The following is a 23,579-nucleotide window of genomic DNA, read 5'->3' as shown; positions in this document are numbered from 1 at the left end:
AACAATGCAAAATATGAAGTGAAATGGAATACTAATAAATCGTTACATTTAATAATACTGAAGTGTTATTATTAGCAGCGAAAGTGTCTTCTTCGGTACACTCTTTATGGCGACGCCGTAAAGCCAGATTCCTGCACGTTAGTATTGATGACGTATTAAACGCGCGACTGTCAGTACGCGCACGTGAACAACAATCATCATGGCAGTAGTGTGTTCAAAGGCAGACTGGTTTGTTGCAAGCTGTTCTACTGCTTTAATTGCTATAAACCTTAAGCAGTCCAGGTGAGTCGCTGTATTTAAGACTGTCAACTGTCTGTTTCACTTCCAGTGCTTTATTTTGGATATCCCAGGTGCCCACGTGCATTCTGCAGAATCCTAGTGCACTATGGTTTCTATACATTACTGTTTGCGTACTGTTACGTTTATTTCTTAAATTTTAAATCAGCTTGCTTAACACACGTTGACTTGAAATGAACGCCAGACTATCTGTGATAAATATACATTTTGTTATACTGCATTTGAAGATCTAAAACACCAGTTTGTATCTTTTCTTTTTGGTTGAATTCAAATAGGATAGTAAAAATCTTGATTTTGTGATATTATTTTAAGATTCCATACATAAACCAATCACTTGTGCTATTATCAGTACTGCAGAATGATTATTAAATATCAAAAATCTTTATAATAATCAGATCAGAGGACTTCAGCATTGATATTTTGGCATTATATTTAATAATCTCTAAAATTCAAAAAGACTTGTCAGCCACAAAAATGACTAAAATTATTAAAATCACTAAAAAAATCACTAAATCACTAAAATTCAGTATTGTCTGTTTGCTCCTTTTACTTGTTTTTATTTATTTTTGTACTTAGGCAAAAAAAAAGTTACTTTCCTTTTTCACGTTTTTCTTATAGAGAGCCGTTTGTGTTTGACTGCGCCAAAGCTGAGAAAAAAACAAGCGAAGCTGATGGTGACAGTAAAAGGTAACTGTTAACTTTTGTATGTTTGTTTTCTCTTTATGAGTTCTTTATCTGAGGGTTATGTCACAAGACGTAGAGGATTGCAAAAAATATCTTCAAGAGTTAATCTGTGTATTGCAGTGCCGGGGAAGGATCGGAGGAGAAGGACAGTGGCAGTGACAGGATTCTTGCATTTGCTGTCTCAGCGTCTGGGAAGCATGTAGCGCTCACTGATGACCACAAACGTCTTGTTCTCTTCTGTACTGAGCCGTCGTGGCAGTGCATTAGTACACGGTAACAGCACACACTCATTCCTGAGGTTATTTAAAGAAAATCAAATGTACTAACCAACACTCATATCATCCCAAACCCGTCGTAAGTTTGTCTCTTTTTTTTTTTTTTGGACTCACCTATTTCTCTTTAATCAAAACTGAAATGTGGCTAGAATACTAGGTTTCAAAAAACTCATTTGGGATGGGTTTGGAAAAACATAAAGATGAGTAAATTCGACTGTAATTATTCTTTTTGAGCGAACTGTTCCTTCAATACTAATTTCTCTGTCAGGTTCAGTGAATAAGTCCATGATTGTCCTCTTGTAGGTGGGTTGTGCGGCGATGCACGTCTCTTGTATTTACTCAGGCTGAAGATGAACTCTTTGTGGCTGACAAGTCTGGAGATGTATATTCATTCTCCGTCCTGGAGCCACAAAAACCAGGAGAGCTGAAGCTGGGACATCTCTCCATGTTATTGGATGTGGTATGATGTACACCAACAGAACAGTGCTTTTCAGTTAGCGCAGTATCCAAAGAAAAATAGTTCAAATTCTGCTTATTTTCACTTAATTGTGAAGTTATTCCTAAGTTTAAAATATTGTCGTTTTGTATCGTCCTCTACAGACTCTTTCTCCTGATGATAAATATATCATAACAGCCGACCGAGATGAGAAGATCCGAGTGAGTTTGCGGCGGTCACCCTACAACATTCAGGCTTTCTGTCTAGAGCACAGAGAGTAAGTGTGGACTGTGGGGAGCTAGTGATGTTACACCTCATATGGTGTTCCCACTTGTTCAAGCATGTTTGTTTTCTCATGCAGATTTGTCAGTGCATTGCTTGTGCCTGCGGGACATCCTGACTGGCTTCTCTCTGGTTCAGGAGTATGTGCTTTTTCAGTTTACCTTCATTGTTTTACTGTGACGTTCTGTTGGGATAGTTTATAAGGGGTGATATAAGTGTCTTAATACAGTAGGACTGACATGGTTGTGTTCACAGGATGGCACAATGAAGGTCTGGCATTATGAGAATGGTCGGCGGTTACACAGTGTTGACCTGAGGCAGTTCACCCTCGACTCTGAAAACACAGACACAGAAAAGGTGCCGTCCATTTGATTTCAGTCAGCCTTTCATGCACACAACACATACAAGGTTTCGTACAATCCCACAAAAATGACATTGAAAATATCTACCTAGTTTGTGTTAATTAAAAAAAGAAAAAACAGAGTTCTCATAATTACAGTAGAAGGCCTTTGATTATTGGTTTCTGTTAAAGTTCTGCTGCTATAAAATGTTTATTTCCATTCAAATCCAGGTGTGTGTATATTTTGTCATTTACACCAATCTCAGCGAATGACTATATTTCTTTCCGTCTTCAGAGGTTTGCTGTCAGCAGGATCATCAGCTCACCGGATGGAAAACATATAGCTGTCCAGTGTGAGAGGTGTGTTTCATTTCATCAGATCTCTGTGTATCTTACCTCTAACTGGATTCTGGAGTCTCAGTATTCTTTTGTTAAAATAGAAACACACAAGTCTTAAGAAAGATGTCTTTTGCACACTGATTATACATCTAAACAGTTCAAAATAATATCCATTTGTGTAGACTGCCCTCCGTTCAGCTCTTCGTGGTGGATTCTGGGACAGAGGGGTGTCTGAGCCCTGCTGAGACTCTTGCTCTTCCTCATGCTCCCTGGGACGTGACATTTGATTCACAAAACCAGCTGTGGGTCTTACTGGAGACTGAAGATGTGAACGTGCTCCTGTATCAGTACTCAGAGCAGCACTGGAAGGTACATACATGCTTTCTTTCATGTTTTGAAGTCAGCTCTGCTCTTACTAACTCATCTTGCTTGTTTATAGCTGTGTGACTCACAGACTCCTGAACTGAGGAGGGTCACTGAAGCATTACAAGCTCAGTGGAGTACCTTTACAGGTAAGAAATCCAACAAATATTATAATGAAACAGAAAAATGAAATCAACCAAATGAACTAAAATGAAGAAGTCATATCATGACAAAGCAAATTTATGCTTGATCTTGAGTTGAGTAGTATGGAAATAGTCTTTCAGAACTCAAAACGTCCAAAACACAGCTGGAAAAACACAATTAACTCATAGACACCAATTCATTTTTGAAAACTCAACCTGGTTCTGTCTGGTTAATTTTAAGGATGATATGTAGGGGGTAAAGTATGTGGTAGTTTATGTAAGTGTATCTCAGGAGGAAAAATGTATAAAGTCTCCCCTTAAACCTGTATTAAATACTAGTCAACTCATGTAGCAAATATGATACAGTATGCTTTATAGGGTTAATGTACCTCTGAAGATCTGATCTTCTTTTTTCTCTGAATACTTCATGCTGCATGCTTTCCTCTCGCCCTCTGTTCACAGGCTCTGTGGGACTGGAGAGTCCATTTAAACACCTGTATAAAGTCAACTTCGACAACATGGCATCATATTTGCAGAAGAAACAGGAAAGACTAGAGCAGGAGAGTAGGAAGAGAGCAGCAGCAAACGGCTCTAAACCCAATAAGAGAAGTAAAACGGAGAGCAGCACTGTGCCTCAGAACACCAGCTGAGAGAACGTCATCTTTTAATTTCTGATTTTTTTTGTGATGGTCTTATAATTATACATCTCTTTTTGTTAATCGGCAATGATTATGACTTTTTTTATTCATTCAGTAAAGCTTTACTCGGTCTATTTTCTGAACAGTAAGGTGCTGTAGTCTGCTTTGGCCACTAGATGGCGCTACACGTTCAGTACACATCCTGGTACTATTTCATTAGACAACAAGAATGAACATATTTTATTATAACAGTGAGATCAGTGGCTTCAGTTGTTCAAGTTAGACTTTTATTTTTCTGAGTAAAAGTGACTAAAAATCTGTACATCCTGTATAATGTTTATACTTTTACAAAACCAAATAAAAACAACACAAATGGTTCATAGCTGAGCTGTACATGGTTCAATTCCCTGAAAGATGCTTTGGATTTTCTGAGCAGATGGCCAAGATTTCACTCATTTACTGCCTCTGATGGGATTCCAGCTGAAACAAATAAGCAAAAGCTAGGGTTGACTGTAAATACAACACAAATAATAACTAAAATGCATGTAGTGCAGTGTTTCAACATGGACCTTGCTCATTTCTTTTTTCCTCCCATTGTTAAATTCTCACTCTTCTTTTTCTGCACCTGTAGGGATCATGAGAAGGATATAGCTAATACCAGTTGAAAAGTAATAATAATAATCATTTAAAAAAATGGTCACCGCTAACCTCATTCATGGCGTCATCTATCTGTTTAAGCTCCTCGTATCTGTCCCGGGACTCTCGCAGGGGCTGTACCATTACCTCCTCAATCTGAGGAAACAACTGCAACACACAGAGAACAGACAATATCACAATCTGGTATCTTGGCCGGTTTGTACAACTCTGTTTGATCTGAATCAGAGTTCGATTTCACCCAGTGTGTTCCCCCTGTATGTTTCACGCTGTACTTTTAGCCTAAGCAGTTCACCTTCATCACGCTCTCAAACATGGGGATCAGGACAAACTTGATGAAGCCGATCTGAGCAGTGGGTTTGGTCACTTTCTCTCGGTCCATGAAAGGAGCGACTGGTAAACCTTCTGCCTTTTCTCGATCACTCTGTTTGAGAGAGAACACAATTCTGATGAAGAAAGAAGTGCACTATAAAGATCGAAATGTTGGGGTTGGTATTATTTCTTTTATGCTCACCAAAGCTATATTTATTTGATCAAAAAGTTATAACGGTAATATTGTGAAACAATTGTTATTAATTACTTTTTATTTAATATATTTTAAAATGTAAGTTACACCTGTGATACGATTATGGAGAGGTTTTGCTGTATGGTCAGGTTTAAGGGTTGATTTTTAAACAGAATTACAATGTAAAATCAGCACAATAAGTGCATTGTATCAAATGATTACTTTAAATGTTAGTACAACAAACAGTTACAAATGTTTAAAAAGTAGTAAAAAAAAAAAAAAGTTCAACTCAAAAACATGGAAATGTAGTCGCCCTCAGGCCATTATCTTCGTCTGAAAGGATTTGGAGAAATTTAGCATTGCATCACTTGCTTACCATTGGATCCTTTGCAGTGAATGGGTTCTGTCAGAATGAGAGTCCAACAGCTGATAAAAACATCATAATAATCCACAAGTAATCAACACCACTCCAGAACATCAGTGAATGTCTTGTGAAGTGAAAAGCTATGTTTGTAAGAAACAAATCCATCATTAAGGCCTTTCAATGTTAAACCGCCACTTTTGAAGAAAAAAAAAAAAAAAACTGGTCTAACTCTTCCTCCAGTGAAAAATGCTGTTATTCTCTAACATTAAAATGCACAGACATATTTATTTAGAACTGTTTTAGGCTGTTTTCACTTGTAAACTGTGTTTGATCTGTGCATATTTCTCTCCTGATTCAGACTAGATTTTTACTAGAGAAAGCAATGTTATAAGGATTTTACAGTAAAAAAAAAAGTCTTAATGATTTTGTTTCTTACAAACGCTCAGTTTTCACCTCACAAGACATTAATTGATGTACTAGAGTCGTGTGGATTATTGTGATGTTTTTATCAGCTGTTTGGACTCTCATTCTGACGGCACCCATTCACTGCAGAGCATCCATTGGTGAGTAAGTGATGTATGCTAAATTTCTTCAAATCTGTTCTGATAAAGAAACAAACCCATCTACATCTTGCATGGCCTGAGGGTGAGTACATTTTCAGCATTTTTAGATGAACTATTCTTTTAAAGACACTTAATAAAAAGTGGGATGGATTTTTACTTCTCCATACAACATACTTGTAATCATATGTACCTGCATGAAGTACTCCTCCAGCAAACAGTCCACCCACGGCTCAGCGACCTCCATCGGCCGAACCTCGTTAGAGATATCACAGCACTTGATCAGCACCATCTTCAGCTGCCACAGATATAGAGATACAACTTTAATAAGCTCATCGCAGCACTTTTTTGTAGGTGAATAATGGCACTGTAAAATGGGTTCAGAAAGCTCACACAAGTAACATGCTCCTCATTAGTGAAGTCGAAGTTATCCACTTTCTGTTTGAAAGAGTCCAGAATCTCTCCATGTCGGGCCATGTCTGTGGCCAGTATCAGGGTGATGGTTCCCTGTCAGAGACAAAATAACTGACAAAATCATTATTCATTGTTCAAAGACAAATGTATTACATATGCGAGCACAAAGCTCAGTTTAAAGGCCTGAGGCACACCTGACGAATCTGTTTGAAGGCTTCAGGATCAAAGTTGGCAAAGATGTTGCAGTCAGGCTGAGAGAATATCTGGAAGGCCACGGCGCAGTGATGGTTCTCCAGAGGAGAGATGTCATTGTACCTCACCGCCAGCTCTGTGCGCGCATTAATCTGATACCTGCAAAAGAGAGTCCGAAATATTCGACAGGTGCTAAATGCAAATAAAAAATCTACAGTACTTGGATTTGGTGTCCAAGTGGAATATGTGGAACACAATGACTCACTATAAATATGCAAAAATATAAATACGGATATCTTAAATGTGCAAGGAAAAAATCTCAATTTTCAAAATATTGGGGTTGTGCAATTTTATTTTTTTTATATATATATTTTTGAAAGAAGCCTCTTATTCTCACTGAGGCTGAATTTATTTGATTAAAACTGTGCAATATTATTACAATTTAAAATATTTTTTTTCCATTTTAATACATTTTAAAGTGTGTGTGTGTGTGTGTGTTTGTGTGTGTGTGTGTTTATATAATTTGAAATGATTCCAGTGGTTTTTAATTTTTTTTTTATTTTTAATTTATTTAGTAAATTTTATTGAAAAAGTAATTATTTTAAAAATATATTAAAATGAAACAATTCTTTTAATTTGTAACAATATTGAACATCACTGCTGTGTTTTACTGTATTTTAATCAAATGAATTTAGGGAGAAAAACATACGCACTACTGTTTAAATCATTGGGGTGGGTTTGATTTTTTATTTTTTTTTAAGTCCCTTATGTTCGCCTGCATTTATTTGATAAAATGCAGTAAAAATAATACTATTACAAAGTATTATAATTTTAACTAATACAATACATTTAAAATAACTGTTTTCTATTTGAATATATTGTAAAATGTAATTTATTCCTGTGATGCAAAGATTAATTTTCAGCATCATTAATCCAGTCTTCAGTGTCACACAGAAATCATTCTATTATGCTGATTTACTGTTTAAGAAACATTTAGTATTATTCTTAATGTTGAAAACATTGTGCATGAAAATGTGGGGGGAAAAAATTGGTGGAAACAGTGAAACAGTTTTTTCCCCCAAGATTCTTGAATAGGAAATTAAACAGAACAGCATTTATTTGAAACAAATCATTTGTAACATTATACATGTCTTTACTGCCAAACTGATCAATTTACTGCATCCTTGCTGAATAGAAGTATTAAATTCTAAATATTTTAGGCTAATAGTAGAAATATATATGGCTGGTAAGAAATATTTCTGAGTGGTAATTTAAATGTCAGCGTATATAAGCGGTTCTGAACAACAGAGGGTCTTACGTGTTGTTGTACCCAGGATGATCCAGGTCATGACACACAGCTGCTGTCATCAAAATAAGAATATCTACTTGAGTGAACTTTTCCTGAAAAACACAGAAGCACAGCAGAGTAAGACTCTTTCTATGTGTGCGTGCTGACAGTCATCGTGAGGCCGGGTCTGCACACGTATCCCAGCTCTCTACACTGCTAAATTAGAGTAAGTAATAGCTCGGATAATTAATGGAATGACCTCTTGATACACATCCATGGCAACAGCAGCACAGAGAGGCTGAAAGCATCTTCATAGATGCAGAATTGCTTTTACACCCCCATACATCACTCATTTATCACTCTTTCATTCACCTCCCACTTCTCTGATACTCCAACTTTACTGAGCAAAAGAAACAGGTGGCTGTGGAGCAAAACAGGTATCTTTAAAACACAGTTAAAGGTGTCTTTACCTGTAGGTTGCAGAGGCAGATCATGCTGTACATCATCTGAGTGACGCAGAAGCAGTGGCGGAAATTATGGAAAGGATTGTTCCGGTAATTGTCATGGATGCAAAGCTGAGGGTGGAGAGAGAGGCAGTCATTATTTTATTGTATTTTATTTTTACACTTTGACAGATTTTGTTAAATGTTTTGTTTGAAAGGATTAAAATAAATGGCAGTTGGTTTGATATTGTGTTAATGAAATAATATTCATAGTTTGTTATGTGGCCAAATTATTTTATTTTATTCTGTATTATTCAAAAATGTAATTAATGGTGTCACACATAATTTTTGTGAAGTCACCAAAAAAATCAGATAAATGTACACTGTAGGATGGGCCTGAGATACATAAAGAGAAAAATGTACATTTTTCCCTCCATAAAAAAATAACTTATGTTATTTTGAAAATGCTTTACTTAATTTGTTGTTCCTGGCCTGAAAATCTCTCACTATTATGTGATTATCACCAAATCTTGGAATCAATTTTTTTATTATTTATTTATTTTTATTTTTCAAATAGCACAGGTTTTGTATTTCTTTTGGGAACTGACCGATCATAGATCATTGAGCTTATCTGAGCTTACGCACTTCAGCTTTTGAGTGAAAAAAGCAATATTCACTCATTAAGAGAGGTGCGTAAGCTCAGATCAATGAGGCCTACGACCAATACGTTTCTTAAAGAAATGCAAAAGCTGTGCTAACTGAAAAAAAAAAGACAAAAAATAAAAAATTATCCAAGATTTGGTGATAATAACATATTAGAGATTTACAGTCCAGGAACAACAAACTTTTATACCCTGTAAAAGCTAAATCAGTAAGTTTTAGTCAGTAAAAATGAACATGAGGGATTATACTTTTATAACATAGCCTTACCAGCCATCTTTTCAGCGTGATGGGGTTAATATTAAAGTCCTTTACCAGCCCAAGGTCATGGTACATGTGCTCCAGACAACTCAGCATTTAAAGCACAAAACACTGATGATAGTATCTTCTGCAGTACAAAAAATGTGGTTTTGCATGTCAGTCATTTTCACCAAGTGTCTATAAAACATTGTGTGCACTCGTACATCAGCTTCAGTACAACTTTGACATTCTGCATCTTTCATTCAGCCGATCCTCACCTCGTTAGGTTCCCACTGCCACACATCGAAGATTGGCTGCCTCAAAGCTTCTACTGTCTCCTGTGAGAGGTGGTACTACACAAGCCCCACAAACACAAGCACGAGCACCACACGCAGAAGAGAGAAAACAGAGGGAGAGAGAAGAGGAGGAAGACAGAACAGAGGCGGGTTAGACTCTTACCTCGTTGGACTCCCACAGCCAGACGTCGAAGGTGGGTTTTCTGAGGGCATCTATGGTTTGCTGGGAGAGCATGTACTGCAGGTGACAGAGCTCCCAGTTAACCCCCGATGACCAACGCCTGGCTGGTGGGTGTTTTTTATAATCACATTCACATCTATGTTCAACATGCCATTTTTGATCCCGAATTACAAATCTTTCTTTAAACGTAAATTCATTACAATTTATTCATGCTGTATCATTCCTTACAAATCTGTATGCTCTTTTCTTTTTGTGAAATCTATACATAGCTCTTTTATAGTTTATAGTGAACACAACAATAAAGCTTCAAAAAAAATAAAACCATACATTCAGCCCATAATCTACTAGATTCCAAGTCACATACTGAGAGGTCAATGATCACAATAATAGTATCAATGAAATAAAAAATCAATATTTTTCAATCTTGTTGAGATTTTCATAGTGACTACTTTGACATTTCTTTTATCGACTTTTGTTGATGTTGTTCTGTAAATTGTCTGTTCATCAAAGAATCCAGAAATAAATGTTTAGACAAAAATATTAAGCAGCACAACTGTTTTTAATATTGATAAAATTAAGAAATGTTTCTTGCGCACAAAATTACAATATTAGTATGATTTCTGAAGGATCACGTGAAGACTGGAGTAATGATGCTGAAAATTCAGCTTTGATCACAGGAATAAATTACATTTTTAAATATATTAAAATACAAAGCAGTTCTTTTAAATTGTATTAATATTTTAACAGTATTACTGTTCTTATTGTAGTTTAATCAAATAAATGCAGCCTTGGTGGGAATAAGATATTTATTCCCAAATTTTTGAATGGTTAATATTTTAATATTTCTGAAACTATATGTAGATATTTCATTAGCATTTTTATCTTTATTTCTGGGTGAACTATCCCTTTAAACCTTCCTTTACTTATCCTTAAACATAAACCATGAGGTTCTCTAAAGGACAAACCTTGAACTCTCATTACTAACCTTTCTGTAATTAAATGGTGCTGTATATGCTGTTCTTTATCAAATTAATAAGGCACAATAAGTATACAAAATAATGAAGGAACCCATTACAAACACATCTGCCATTTTACCTTTGGGTATGAAGGCACATCTCTGCGTGGAGTTAACTTCTTGTTGTCATCCAGGAAACTACTGTAAAGGTAAAGAGCATTGAGAGCAGAACATGCTGTGTTTTTCACTTGTTAAGAACCATGTCAACATCTCTCAAAGAGAGTATCTTGAGAATACACAGCTATCTTTGATTCATCTTGAATCCTTCACTAATAAGAGAGCATGTGGAAGCCATGTCAGCTCATTAAGACTCGAAAGGGAATAGACCTAATCTCATCTGTTAGTATTTTTAACAAGAGCTGACTAAGACAACACCTGGACTTTTTCTTAATTCTCCTCTCATTAAAGTTAGCAGTACAGACAGTGCTATCAATAGCCTGCTATAGATGCTCCCTTGTGAAAATGAACTACACTTTAGCATTTTTTTTTAAAAAAGTACTTTTTTAGGACACTTGATTGTATTTGAACTCTTTCTGAACCCAGTGGTGGACAGTATCAGAGTAGTTTTACTTCGTTACTGTACTTAAGTACATTTTTGAAGTATCTGTACTTTACTGGAGTAGTTTTATTTTGAGTAACTTTTACTTTTATTTCATTACAATCCAAAGCATAAGATCGTACTTTTTACTTCAATACATTTCATAAAACATATCATTACTCCTTATAATATATCACGTGCTCCGACACGCAGAAGCGGTGTCTGATTCAAGAACAAACTGATTCTTTTCAATGAACCTTTTTTAATCGGTTCGCAAATCGCACCAAATGATTCATTCAGGAATTAGAATGATCCGACTGCAGCTGTTCTCGAGTCTACAACTCACTGATTCAAATGAACCGCTTAGTGCGAGTCTCCAGTGAACTGAATTCACAACCGGGAGATCTTGTGAGCGCATGTGCGACTGATGCTGCTAAAAGTAAGTTACTAATGTCGAATTTTAGGATTAATTATTGTAAATGAAAATCATATTTAGGTCCAAACTGTCAGTTGTTTGTGAACTAAATCTGCTGTAAAGGGTGATCTATTCAAGCCCACTGAAATGCTTGAATGCAGACACATCAACATCACCGTCTCTTTGTTTTAGGTCAAAAAACAAAACATTAAAATAACACAGATTAAATAAAATAACTTGTGCACGTTCAAATTCCCTGCTGCCATAATGTTAACAGTTTTATTAAAATGCTTTGCATTTAGCCTTATGTGACGTCTGTTTTTATATTGTTTATCAACAGTAACTTATACATTTAAAACACTAACGTTACAGTAATTATCAAAGTGGGAAGTGATGCCCTCTGGGGGCATTTGGCCAGCGGTGTTTTTAGGTTTGAGAAGAAAAAATCATTATAAAAATATAGTTATATTTTCCTTAAAATGTTCTTCCTAATTTCAGGCCTTATTCTCATGTCATATACAACTGTGATGTTCAGCAAAACAACAAACTTTAAAACACTTTTTTCTTACTGGTGAAAATCAGATTGTCAGATCTGTTTTCTCATAAAGTACACTGCAGTGTAAGGTTCACAGTGAACATTACTACATCACTCTCGTCAACAGTCCATATCAACAACAAAAATATATTTTGACTGCATATAGTGGTTATTTTGGGAAAATCCCAGGTATTTTGAGCAGTAGGATTATAAAAAAAATGTGCTAATATAAAATTAAATTAAGTAGCCTACAAAAAATTGCAAAATAAATCTATCTATCAGTACTTTTTTACTTAAGTACATAAAAAATTGAGTACTTTTGTACTTTCACTTGAACAAAACTGAAAAAGGAGTACCATTACTTTTACTGGAGTAATATTTTATTATACGTATCTGTACTTTTACTCAAGTACTTGATTTGTGTACTTCGTCCACCACTGTCCTCACCATTGATTGAATTTTCCATTATTTATGTTACAATGCTACAACTGTTATATGGTAGGGGGCGCTATTACACATCTTCTGAAATAGTACAGAATCTCAGGATTCAAAAACCAGCGAAGAAGAAGCAGAAACAAGCAACTGAAGCATTGCTTAGGCACACATTACATCTAAAGCGATCAGCCAACTTTCAAAGGCATATAAATCGAATGTTACCAAATAAAATATCGAACCCACGAAGAGGTAGGACTGTGCAAGCTTTGATGGACTCAATCTACTCAGTCTATATTTTGATATACTTTAATGTTCTGAATCTGATTCAGTCATAGTCCTTTTTTAAGTAATATTCTCAGCTTTTTGTATAAAATGTTTATTTGTTTATTTTTATTATTATTATTATAAAACTTACCCACATTCAACTGCTATAATAAAATGCTTTGTTTTATTTAAAAGCAAAGGCTCTGTTCTTTCTTTTGATATATATACAGTATATATATAGTAAGTTCAGATATTCATACAACAAAATATTCTGGGGGATGTATATGTTTGTAAAATGATTAAAAATGCTGTCCCTGGCTGGCAACTTTTTCAAAAAACACTGGTATGGAAAGAGTTAATTACAATCGAATGAAAATATATTATAATTTTTTTTTATATAATTTATATTAAATGCAATTAGCTGAATTAGAGCATTTTTGGCACACTAAAGTAGGACTAAAGTACATCTTGTATGTAATAATTACTTTTATTGTCTTTTAAATGTGGTTAAAATGTAGCTAACTGCCAGATGTAATGCCAAGCATTTATGGTAAACTAATGGCATTTCTGTGGAAATGTGTATGTCATGTATGTATAAAAATATGTGCAATTACACATTTGCAATAATGAAGTTGTACCTTTAAAAATATTGAGGTTAAATGTGATTTTGAATAAGACACGTCAGTTAAAATCATAACCAAGTACTTTACATGTGCTTTAGTATGTTAGTCAACACATTAAAGTGTATTTCTTCAAATGACAACAAAAGTTTAACTTTTAATTTGACATTAATACAAAGTGCGCCATTTACAAGTTAAATTACTTAATGTGTTAAAGTCATAAATTTGTACTTTGTTAAGCACACTGAAGTTCCCTTTTATTTCATTAATAATATAATATCAAACACAAGTATATTATACATCACCAAGAAGCCTATTTTTCACCCCATCCTTCCAACCAAAATCACTTCCTGAAGGATAAAATCTTAACCTACATTTTTTTCTCTCATGAAATATCCTGTCTTACTTGGAAATACATCAGATTCAGTTCAAAAATGGCATTCCAACATCTCCAGAAAAAGCAGTGAGGTCACTGACCTGTTGTTCCTGGAGGCCATTTCCTCCCGCAGCTTCTTGATGTCACTGCGACATTTCTCGATCTCCACCACCTTCATCCCCTCCACTGAAGAGACAGAGAGGAAAACGACGTAAACGCGATACATAATGCATACAAGTATGACACATAAAAGATGGTTTTACATATTTCAAGTGAGCCAAACACAGAGAAAATCTGGAAATGAGCTGGTGAACATGGGTTACAGCCACAGGGGTTTTCTTTCACAGTCTGCTGAGCCATAAAAAGTACATTTGACACCTGTCACTGCCTGGCATGTTTCCCTCCATTGTCCAAAATCATCCTGCTGGTCTGAAGTACAAGCAGCTTTGTCATCTCCTTAACAGCTGTTTTTATTTACATCTCAGACCTTGGTTGTGTGGATGAAGATATGTCACACAACCTGTCACGTTGGTATCTGTCTAATTTAGCTGCCTCTAGATGAATTTTGAGCCAAAGTACTGTACAGTCTGATTAGACGCACGGCCTCTAGACTCACGTTGTATAATTTAATTAGTGTAGTCTCTGCACTGTCTTCCTGCTACTATTCTGTTTATAGACCGCGCACAATAATAAATCACCTCAAATTATATGAGGCCAGTGAACTGTACACACTGATGAAGGGGTCAGGGTCCATCGCCTTGGTGACTGATTACATCACGGCTGTATTTGGATTTCTATGGACACACAGACGTGCTGCAACGGAATGAATCCTGGTCTCTGGTGATGTTACGTGGAGCGTCATTACAGAAACAACTAGTGTGCAAGGACTGTCAAAGATGATGCATTTATCAGCCACTAAACCTAACCTAATTTGTTTTGAATCATCGTTCAGCACAACACTTTCTTGAAGTTCTTCGTTGACACCAATGCATGTCTCAGAAGCCATGTCTCTAAAAACACTGGGCACAATATGTTCACCTGTTAATGATAAGTGCGTGGTATAGAAAATGTCATCTGCTGCAGCGCTAAATCTTATTGGATATATTGCACAATAAATAGCCGTCATTGATTATTTGAGTTATCAGCTGTGGTATGGAAGGCTTCTTATATGAGCAACCTATATAAATCATACACAAAACATATCTACTTCCTCATATCATGATCCCTAATGGTACACTGGGTTCACCAAAATGTCACCTATAAGCACTACAGAATAAATGATCAGCGATTCACTGAGAGCCAGAACGAGTTGTTTGTGAAGATTAGCCCTTCCATTTTAACATGAACTCTGTCCATTCGCAAAACCCTGGACAAGATATTGAGTGGAAACAGTTTAAGACTCACACTCCACTCTCTTCTCCAGCATGGCTAGGCGATTTGTCACCTCAGTCTTCAGTTCGTTGATTTTAAATGCCCTTGGGGAGAGAGCAGCCAGGCAGACCGGTGCAGATGGAGAGAAATATACAAAGATCATTCATCCTTGAAATACCAAAAGGATTCAAAATTCAATCAAAAGAAGGTCATTATCAATTTGCGGCGAGATTGAACATAAAATACAGAAGCAGAGATGGCGATAATACCTGGAGAACTGCTCTGCCACCTGGGTCAGAACATTCTGGAAAAGCTCCTCTTTATCTGAGAGATGAGAAAACAAGCCACATCCATAATCATGGCCAGTATTCACCGTTTCACATATCTGTGTTTCCTCCTGTCAGCCTAAAACTGTACAATGAATAAAGCATTTCATGACAAACAGTGTAAATAATTAGTCCAATAAATGGAGGGGCGGACAAGACTGAATATGAAGAAACAAAACAAACCCCAAATGCTTTTGTATTACAGAAACTTCTTACACAAGTCTTAGTACTTGCTTATTATATAGAATGAGACTTGATAAACATATACACTTATGTAGCTCCACTCACTGTCTTGGCCAAATTTCAGCCTAATGAAAGGACCTGGGAAGCAAAAATGTCCTTTCCTCGATTGCTTTGATGCACATTGTTGAATAGCGTTATTATATACAAATAAAAAAATTGTAAAAAAAAAAATATTATTTTTGTTGCTTATCCATGTCCTTAAAGATTGTTGGCTGGCTGTCATTACCAGGGCTCAAGGTTTGGTTGGTTAGCATTGTTTGTTAGCCACTGATGGTAACTTGACATTAAATTGATCAAAAGTATAAAAATCAGCATATTAGAATGATTTCTGAAGGATCATGTGAAACTGAAGACTAGATTAATGGCTGCTGAAAATTCAAGGATTAATTTAATTTTTAAATATATTACAATAAACAGTTATTTTAAATTAAAATAAACCTAGTGAAAAATAGTTCTCTTGGTGTCATCAGCCAATCAGTTTGGAAAAGATTTCATTTTTCTGTGACTCCAGAGTCATTAGTCACATGGCATTTAGGTTAAGGTGACTGGCTCAACAAAGCCTGCCAAAGATGGCAAACTTTTTAAAAGCGGGGGTCACCTGGGGGTCCAACACCAGCAAAGCAACACAAGATGAATGGAGCTGCTATTGTATAGATTTCTCAAATTGTTATATAGGTTTTGTTCACTACATACTCTCTCTCATCTCCAAATGACTTCACAGAGGTCAGAGGTCACATTAACTTAACCGGGCTATTGCTGCCTTCATATCCTCCAATGCAGCTCCCACTTCCATGTTTGGAAGTTGCAATTATTATTTGATGTGTGTTGGTTGTGCAATTTCATATTTCCTTCTGTCTGATAAAGACAGGAAGATTTTTGTGTAATTCTTTTTACAAAAAGTTATAAATTATGTATTTTTTCTTCACCAACAACTCACAAAATTAGCAATTAAAAACTGTGCTGGCCAAGTGTAGTCAATGCATATAGAAAACATGCATACTATGCGTAGTAGCCTATACTACATAGGTTCTCGACTCTGGCCCTCGAGATCCACTTTTCTGCAGAGATTAGCTCCAATCCTTAACAAACACACATGGCGGGATCTGGAAAATGGATCTTGAAGGCCAGAGTTGAGGTCCTCTGCTATACTATATAATGCAGAAATAGTATCATGATCCTATGTTTTTCCAAAAACGTCCACAGTATTTGTGCGTAATTGATAGGATGTTGAAAAGCGAAGCAGAAAAATATATGATGTCGACAATAAATCTACTGAGAAATAGTCTTGGAATGCAGATGAACCAGAGAATCTGTCCAAAAAAGTACCTTGTATATCTGAGTTTGCTTTGAAATCAATAAAAAGTTATAATCACTTCTCTGCTCATGATAACACAGATAGATTGAAAAGACTGCAGTCCACCCCCGATGCAGGAGTGTTCGCACAATGAGAAATGGAGTTGCTCTTATGAACACACGCAGCTTTCCGCGCACTCCATTTATGGAGATTTGAGAACATATGAGTGATCACTCCAGAGCTGTTTCAGACTTCATAATAAAACAAACCCTATTTCCCGTTTCAACCGGAATGTAAACACTATCAGAGAAAGCACAGCACTGTAGATGTGATTCATACATACATAAACATTCAGTGAAATTACATAACACTTACCTGCAAGTTGTCCGCCAGTTATTGGCACCACTTTGTACGGCGACTTCAAAAACACCAGGACAGACAAACGAAGTTACAAAGCAGTTGGCGCCACACTAAAACACGTCCCCTCTCCCTTTAGGACAGTCCAGTTCCTCATCATGAGAGCTGCAGCTTTCTGTAGCATTACAGTCCAAGATGTCTACTCCTCTTGCAGTCGATTGTGATTGTGAATAGGCGAACTTAGACTCTGGTTCTCAAGGAGTAACTTCCCCTTTATCTATATCTGGCTGCCATCCATTGTTTGTCTAGCATGTGGGGCAGATCTCCATATAACCAACAGATAAGGCACAGTAGGCTTGTTTACATCTTTATGTTTCCCTGAGTGGGTCTGCAAATTGGTGTTAAATTGGATCATTGGTTTTATATTATATACATTTTTCAACATTTAGTGCTTGACAAAAAAAGTTACAGCTGAGAGAGACGAAATACTCAAAAGAGTTGGGCCATTTTAATGAACCTGCAGAAAATAAGGTCCATATTATAATGACTTGTTTGCTTTATTTCTTACCTATAAAAACAGCATATGGTAGACCATTTGCTATAAAATCGATTTGAAGATATTCTGACTAAATGAAATGTGTGTGAAACTGATTCAGAGGTCTACTGCATGTGTATAAGGCACTTCTACGGCTGAAAAGCATTGGATTTGTGTTTATAAATGGGATGGATGGCTAAGTTACCTCTCTGAGTTGTTTGGCATTGTGGGGTCAATGGAGACCATTGCTCCTGTTGAGTCCAGAAGGGAGATGGTTGTGTTCCTGTCAGCAGCAGACACATTCTCTAAATTTGTGAGCACTTCAGAAGTGGAAACACTTCAACTACACACACACACACACACACACACCGTACTGTACCTGGAAAGCCCTGTGGCAGTGCAGAATAACTCCTTTATATCACACGGGCTGCAGAAACGGCTGAAAACCACCTAACAGTAACAGAAATTCTGATCAGTGTCTCTGAAACATACAGAGCTTCTTCAGTTAGGGCCACTTTTGACTTAAAACCTTGAAAGGTGGTGTGGATTTTTAATATTGTGCACAACGGTAATGACATATTTAACTTTTTTGGAAAAATATTTTGGAGTCTTGGTCTTGCCAATACAAGAAGTTGCATATCAGATTACATGGAACTTGAAATAAATTTGTTTATGAATTAAACTGATCAAATACTGAACAGTTTGGTAAAGACACCTAATAAAGCAACTCTCAGACCATAATGATTGTGTTTTTAATTTTAAATAGTTTCACTGTTGTCTTGGCAGAAAAAGACTTCCTTTTCATTCCATCAAAACCAAATATAAAGAATTTTGCAAATCTTCAATCGTTTTCTAAAATGTGTGGCATGATGATAATGACAGCAGTATTAGTGACAGCAGTTCTTTGTTATGAAATTGTAGGCAAAACACTGTAGGCATAAATGCACAAATAATATATATATATTTTTTACAAGCTAATTTCCCAGATTTTAACACTTTTTATAGGGGAAGTTCAAAATAAATTCTGGGTGGGTGGCAAGATCAAAATAGCAGAAATCTGTCAAAATTAGATTTTTTTTTTATTATTAGAAAATTTGTTAAAAGGTAATTACAGAGATAATAATAATAATACAATTTGATGCTTTTTTAATCCCTCATTTAATAATAAAATGATAAAAAAAAAACTATACTTTAAATATACTTTAATACTTTAAAAATACTTTTTAACTTTTTCAAACTTTTTATGAGATGAACATATTTAAGCGTTAATAAATTGCACTGTGCCATCTCAAATTATAGGCTTAAGTGTAAAAAATAATTAAAGATCTCTTATTAAGACAAAAGTACGATTTCACAGTTAAAAGTTCTGGGTAGGTGGCAAGCTAGGAACAAAGGAAAAGTAGATACAGAGATCATAATAATACAGTTTGAAGCCTTTTTAATCTCTCCTTTAAAACTATACTGATTGCTTAAAAATCAATGTGGCTATGATTATCTTCCTGATTTCTATGTGTGATGCTGACCATCACAGATGATAGTTTATCGATTATTTGAGACTCTGTACATGGCCAAGGCCAAGTGCTGCAGTCCACCTATTGTATGTAATGTCAGTCCTGACCCTGAGCACTCTGACCCACTTACAACACATGTATATCTATCATCAGCAGGCACAACAACACAGCAAAAACAGGTGACAACACAGAAAAGACAATGGGGCGGGGGTGCAGCTGACAGACGGAGAGAAGGAAGAGGAAAAGAGAGAGAGAACGATAATAAGACTCCGGGCTGCAAAGACAGATGAGAGTGAGCTAAAGAGTGGGAGAAAGAGAGAGAACGGGGGAATTGTTCCATAATACAATTACTGGTTCTGAGTTCAAAGATATGAGAAATACTTATTAGTGTCCAAAAAAGAGGCTTCTAATTGAGCACTTTGTCAAAGACAAAACATAAAACTCACAACTAACAGCCTTAGAGAATAGAGACGATAAAATGATATACCACCAACCACTGCGCAAAAATCAGTTATAATAGTTTCATTTTAGCAGTGGATCGTCTAAGTACAGTTCACTGAGAAGTTTCTGGTATTTTCAAGAGACTATGAGAGATTTTAGGGCCGTAATTGAATATCAACTAAAAAGCCTGAAGACATACAGTTGCACTTGAACAAAAATTATATTTCACCGCTTCTCCTGTCATATGTGTGTGTGTATGTGTGTGTGTGTGAGTGCAGAAAGTGTGGGTGTATGCATACACACACAGATGTGCTCATTAAAATGTCCATTTGTTTTTCATTGTGTTCTAAGCTTTTATATGCTGATTATTTTGTTTTTGTCCCATTGCCAAGGCTGAACAATACCAGGCAAATTTACATTTGTAACTAACAAAACAAAAGCATATTAAGCAAACTCTAATAATGTATGCAAAACACACTAATTTGGTGCAATTATTTGGTATCTGTTTTTTTATATATATATATATATATATATATATATATATATATATATATTTTTTTTTTATTGTACTTACTTTTTCAACTTGATAATTATAATGTGTGTATTATGTTTCACTGCATGTAATCACACACGTTCAGAAATCATTTGCACCACATTATAAAAAGTGCTATTATAACTAATAACAAATAGCATTTACGCTTACTTTTATTTTACAGTGACACTTTGTAGAAGCAAAACTGAATATCATTCTGCTAAACATCATGTCAATATTTTTACATTTTAATGCACACTGAAAAAGATTTTTAATTTTAAAAGGAAAAACAATGCTACAGTAAAATGCTGTGAGTTACCTTACTGTATATAGTACCTTTAATGTTAAATCTGTGAAATGCATGCATTTTGGAGGTAAAAGCTATGAATTGCCATATAATTTACAGTCAAAAACTGTAAAATTAAATTCCCAGAAATGTGACAGATACTTTATTTATTTGAAACAGTTTTTATCCGTAATGTGCATTGTTACATTTTCTGTTATTTAATGAATGTTTGTTGCATTATTTTAGTATTTAAGTGCTTTTTTTATTTTGTTGCATCATTTGGTGTGTTTTGTGTTTGTGTGTATGAGCCAGTGTTTTATGAACAGGTCACTTACGATGAACTCTGATTCATCGTGTGGTTTTCTAGCATACCACCTGTTTTATCATCTTGGTTATCAGTACATTTTGAGATAAAAAGCCAGTTTAGGCAGTTCAAGTAGACTGGTATCACGACGTCACTTGATGAAATACCTGAAATATTGTAAGTAACCCATTTTTTTTATTTACAGTGAATTTCTGGCTGCTGTTCATTTCACTGTAAATTTAACAGGATATTTATAAAAGTACAAGTACATACAGTAGTAGTTAAGACCCTTAATATAAAGTGTGATCAACAAACAGTCAGAAACTGATTGTCACTTGGATACCTGTAATTGAACTGATAATATCTCAGCCACACCAGATCTATTAATTATAAACAGCTGTCCACTTACAACCTCGTGACAGAGTTAAGATTTTCCTGAAAATTTATAATATGGTAAAGCATCATATACAGGTTACTCTACTCAGTAAAAACTAATAAAACGTTTTATGAAGGCAACCTGGAGGCATTAAAAAAGAGGGTGTGAGAAATGTACAGTTAACAAGCGCAGATCAGGGAAAATGAGAAGAATGACTCATATGACTAGAAAAATATATATGCATTTGCTATATATATATATATATATATATATATATATATATATATATATATATATATATATATATATGCAATTTTAAGTATTGTCAAGACATATATATATATATATATATATACACACACACACACACACACACACACACACACACACATATTATATAATATATATATATATATACTTTTCTATGGTATTGTACATAATTTTAATAAGAGAGAGTATATTTACAATATATATTTATAATATATCATTATATGTATAACTATAGGGGGTTTAAAGCAATGCCACCAAAAGAGTCATATGCGTAAACATGATCCTAGAGATACTTAAACAGCTGAATTTTTCTGAACAGTTGATTCGTAGGTAATATACTTTCTTGTTTCCCAGGACACTGTGTGCATGCAGTGATTGTTTACCTTCTGAGTGCGTCCATCCACGTCCAGGTATATCACGCGATACGCCGAAGACGCGCTGCCCATCTCGCTCCCCGCTGCCCTGGACCACCGGCTTCCGTTCGGCGCCTCCGTGACAGACCTAGCACAAACTTCTGACCGTTTCTTTGAACTGGAGCGGGTTTAATAACGCAGAGACCGTGTTGCTCATCGCCGCTGATCTCTCAACTCATCGCCCCCCCTTCACTCCCACGAGCGCGCGCGCGAGAAGACAAGAAACGCACGCGCTTCCCCATTGATCTCCATAGTAACCGAGCCCTACAAGGACGCGCGAGGATGCAGTGCGCGAAAGGGTCATGCAGCAGCAGGCTACCAAATATGCTCCAAATATCTAAATGAAAATGAGTTCGTTTTAATATAAAGTCAACATACATGTGAATTTGAAGTAATTCCACTATTTTTTAGCATATTTTGCCACAAAATATAGACCTGCCAGATGTTTCTTATTTTTTACTTCTAGCTGCACTATTTATTTTTTAATGCGATCTTTTAAACCGTGTCTTTAGCCAAATACACTCTATAAATAAATAAATAAATTGATTGATTGAAATCTATAATAAGTGCTTAGCGGGACATATTTCGCAGGAAATTGTATGCATATACAAGTTTTTTATTTATTTTATTATTATTATTATTATTATTATTATTATTATTTTTGCCTAATTGGCAAATGATGAAAATTGACCATGGATTATTCAAAACGGCAAACCTCCAGGTAATTACCACCATCGTAGAAAAAAAGAAAAGAAAAAAAAAAGTTATTTTTGTGTTATTTTACATTCATCCGCGTGACTGAGCCGAAGCACAACCAAAACAATATTCTTCCGCAAGATGCATGTAGTATTTTTATTTATTTTTTATTTTTTTATTAATTTTTTTTACCGAGGATGCTTTGATCAAAATGCTTCCAACTTAAATGTTTTATAATATTATGTATTACATTTTTGTAATGGTAATCAGTTTTTAATGTGCCATTAGTATCACTTTCCCTACTATTAATCCTTCCCTTTATTGTAGCTACAAAATCCAGTTCCAGTTTGTGGTTTCACTAAAGAAATACATTTTTTAAATTAACTATATCTTAAATGACATCATCAGGAAGGTACATCACTTTTGGTGGGAAAACAACAGCACATGATTACCAATGGACTCTTTCCTTAAATAACAATGAAAACAAATATTTCTTTAGCAGTCACTGCATAACAGGAAGGACCCTAACGTAATGTGAGAACTGCTGACACACATGAAGGCAAAATAGTGACTTCATGAAGGTGAGACTGGGTTGTGGGCGGTGAGATGGACAGACGGGGTTCAGCAGGGGAAGCATGTGAATCATCTGTTATGACCCGAGCAGTGAAACACGCTCATTATACTCCGTTATATGCATGTATGACTTCACACACTGTGGAGCACTTATCCTTTCAACAGAGAAAGTGTATCTGTTTTGTTCTCTCTGACTGACTGCCACCTGTCTGTGTATGTGCACTGAGGAGGTGTCACCTGCACATGGGCACTCAAAGCA

The 23,579-nt window shown here is 35.6% G+C and overlaps 2 protein-coding genes across 3 annotated transcripts; one reads left to right on the top strand and one right to left on the bottom strand.

Annotated features, from left to right (window-relative positions):
• Positions 1-124: 124 nt before the first annotated feature.
• Positions 125-4,179, top strand: LOC109094174 (tRNA (guanine-N(7)-)-methyltransferase non-catalytic subunit wdr4). The gene is made up of 11 exons (XM_019107845.2): positions 125-282; positions 916-984; positions 1,102-1,254; positions 1,560-1,716; positions 1,857-1,969; positions 2,054-2,114; positions 2,230-2,331; positions 2,610-2,674; positions 2,836-3,022; positions 3,093-3,165; positions 3,622-4,179. The coding sequence occupies exons 1-11, from the start codon at positions 200-202 to the stop codon at positions 3,807-3,809; spliced, it is 1,251 nt and encodes a 416-aa protein (XP_018963390.1). The 5' UTR covers positions 125-199; the 3' UTR covers positions 3,810-4,179.
• Positions 4,063-22,266, bottom strand: LOC109058112 (high affinity cGMP-specific 3',5'-cyclic phosphodiesterase 9A-like). Of its 2 annotated transcripts, none has more exons than XM_042730841.1 (19): positions 22,022-22,266; positions 18,298-18,368; positions 18,124-18,201; positions 17,402-17,445; positions 15,433-15,487; positions 15,197-15,267; positions 13,894-13,978; positions 10,690-10,750; positions 9,577-9,651; positions 9,148-9,234; positions 8,245-8,349; positions 7,805-7,887; positions 6,489-6,645; positions 6,274-6,387; positions 6,074-6,178; positions 4,747-4,875; positions 4,506-4,601; positions 4,367-4,422; positions 4,063-4,277 (listed from the first exon to the last, which is right to left on the bottom strand). In XM_042730841.1, the coding sequence occupies exons 1-18, from the start codon at positions 22,082-22,084 to the stop codon at positions 4,372-4,374; spliced, it is 1,530 nt and encodes a 509-aa protein (XP_042586775.1). In that variant the 5' UTR covers positions 22,085-22,266; the 3' UTR covers positions 4,063-4,277; positions 4,367-4,371. The 2 variants fall into 2 exon arrangements, with proteins under 2 accessions (XP_042586775.1, XP_042586774.1); XM_042730840.1 differs by lacking the exon at positions 9,577-9,651 and adding an exon at positions 9,396-9,470.
• Positions 22,267-23,579: the final 1,313 nt, after the last annotated feature.

This window comes from Cyprinus carpio, chromosome B9 (assembly GCF_018340385.1).
Source record: "Cyprinus carpio isolate SPL01 chromosome B9, ASM1834038v1, whole genome shotgun sequence".
Lineage (NCBI taxonomy): Eukaryota > Metazoa > Chordata > Actinopteri > Cypriniformes > Cyprinidae > Cyprinus > Cyprinus carpio.
Note: the sequence above shows the minus strand (reverse complement) of the source record. Positions and strands in the feature narration are given on the sequence as shown.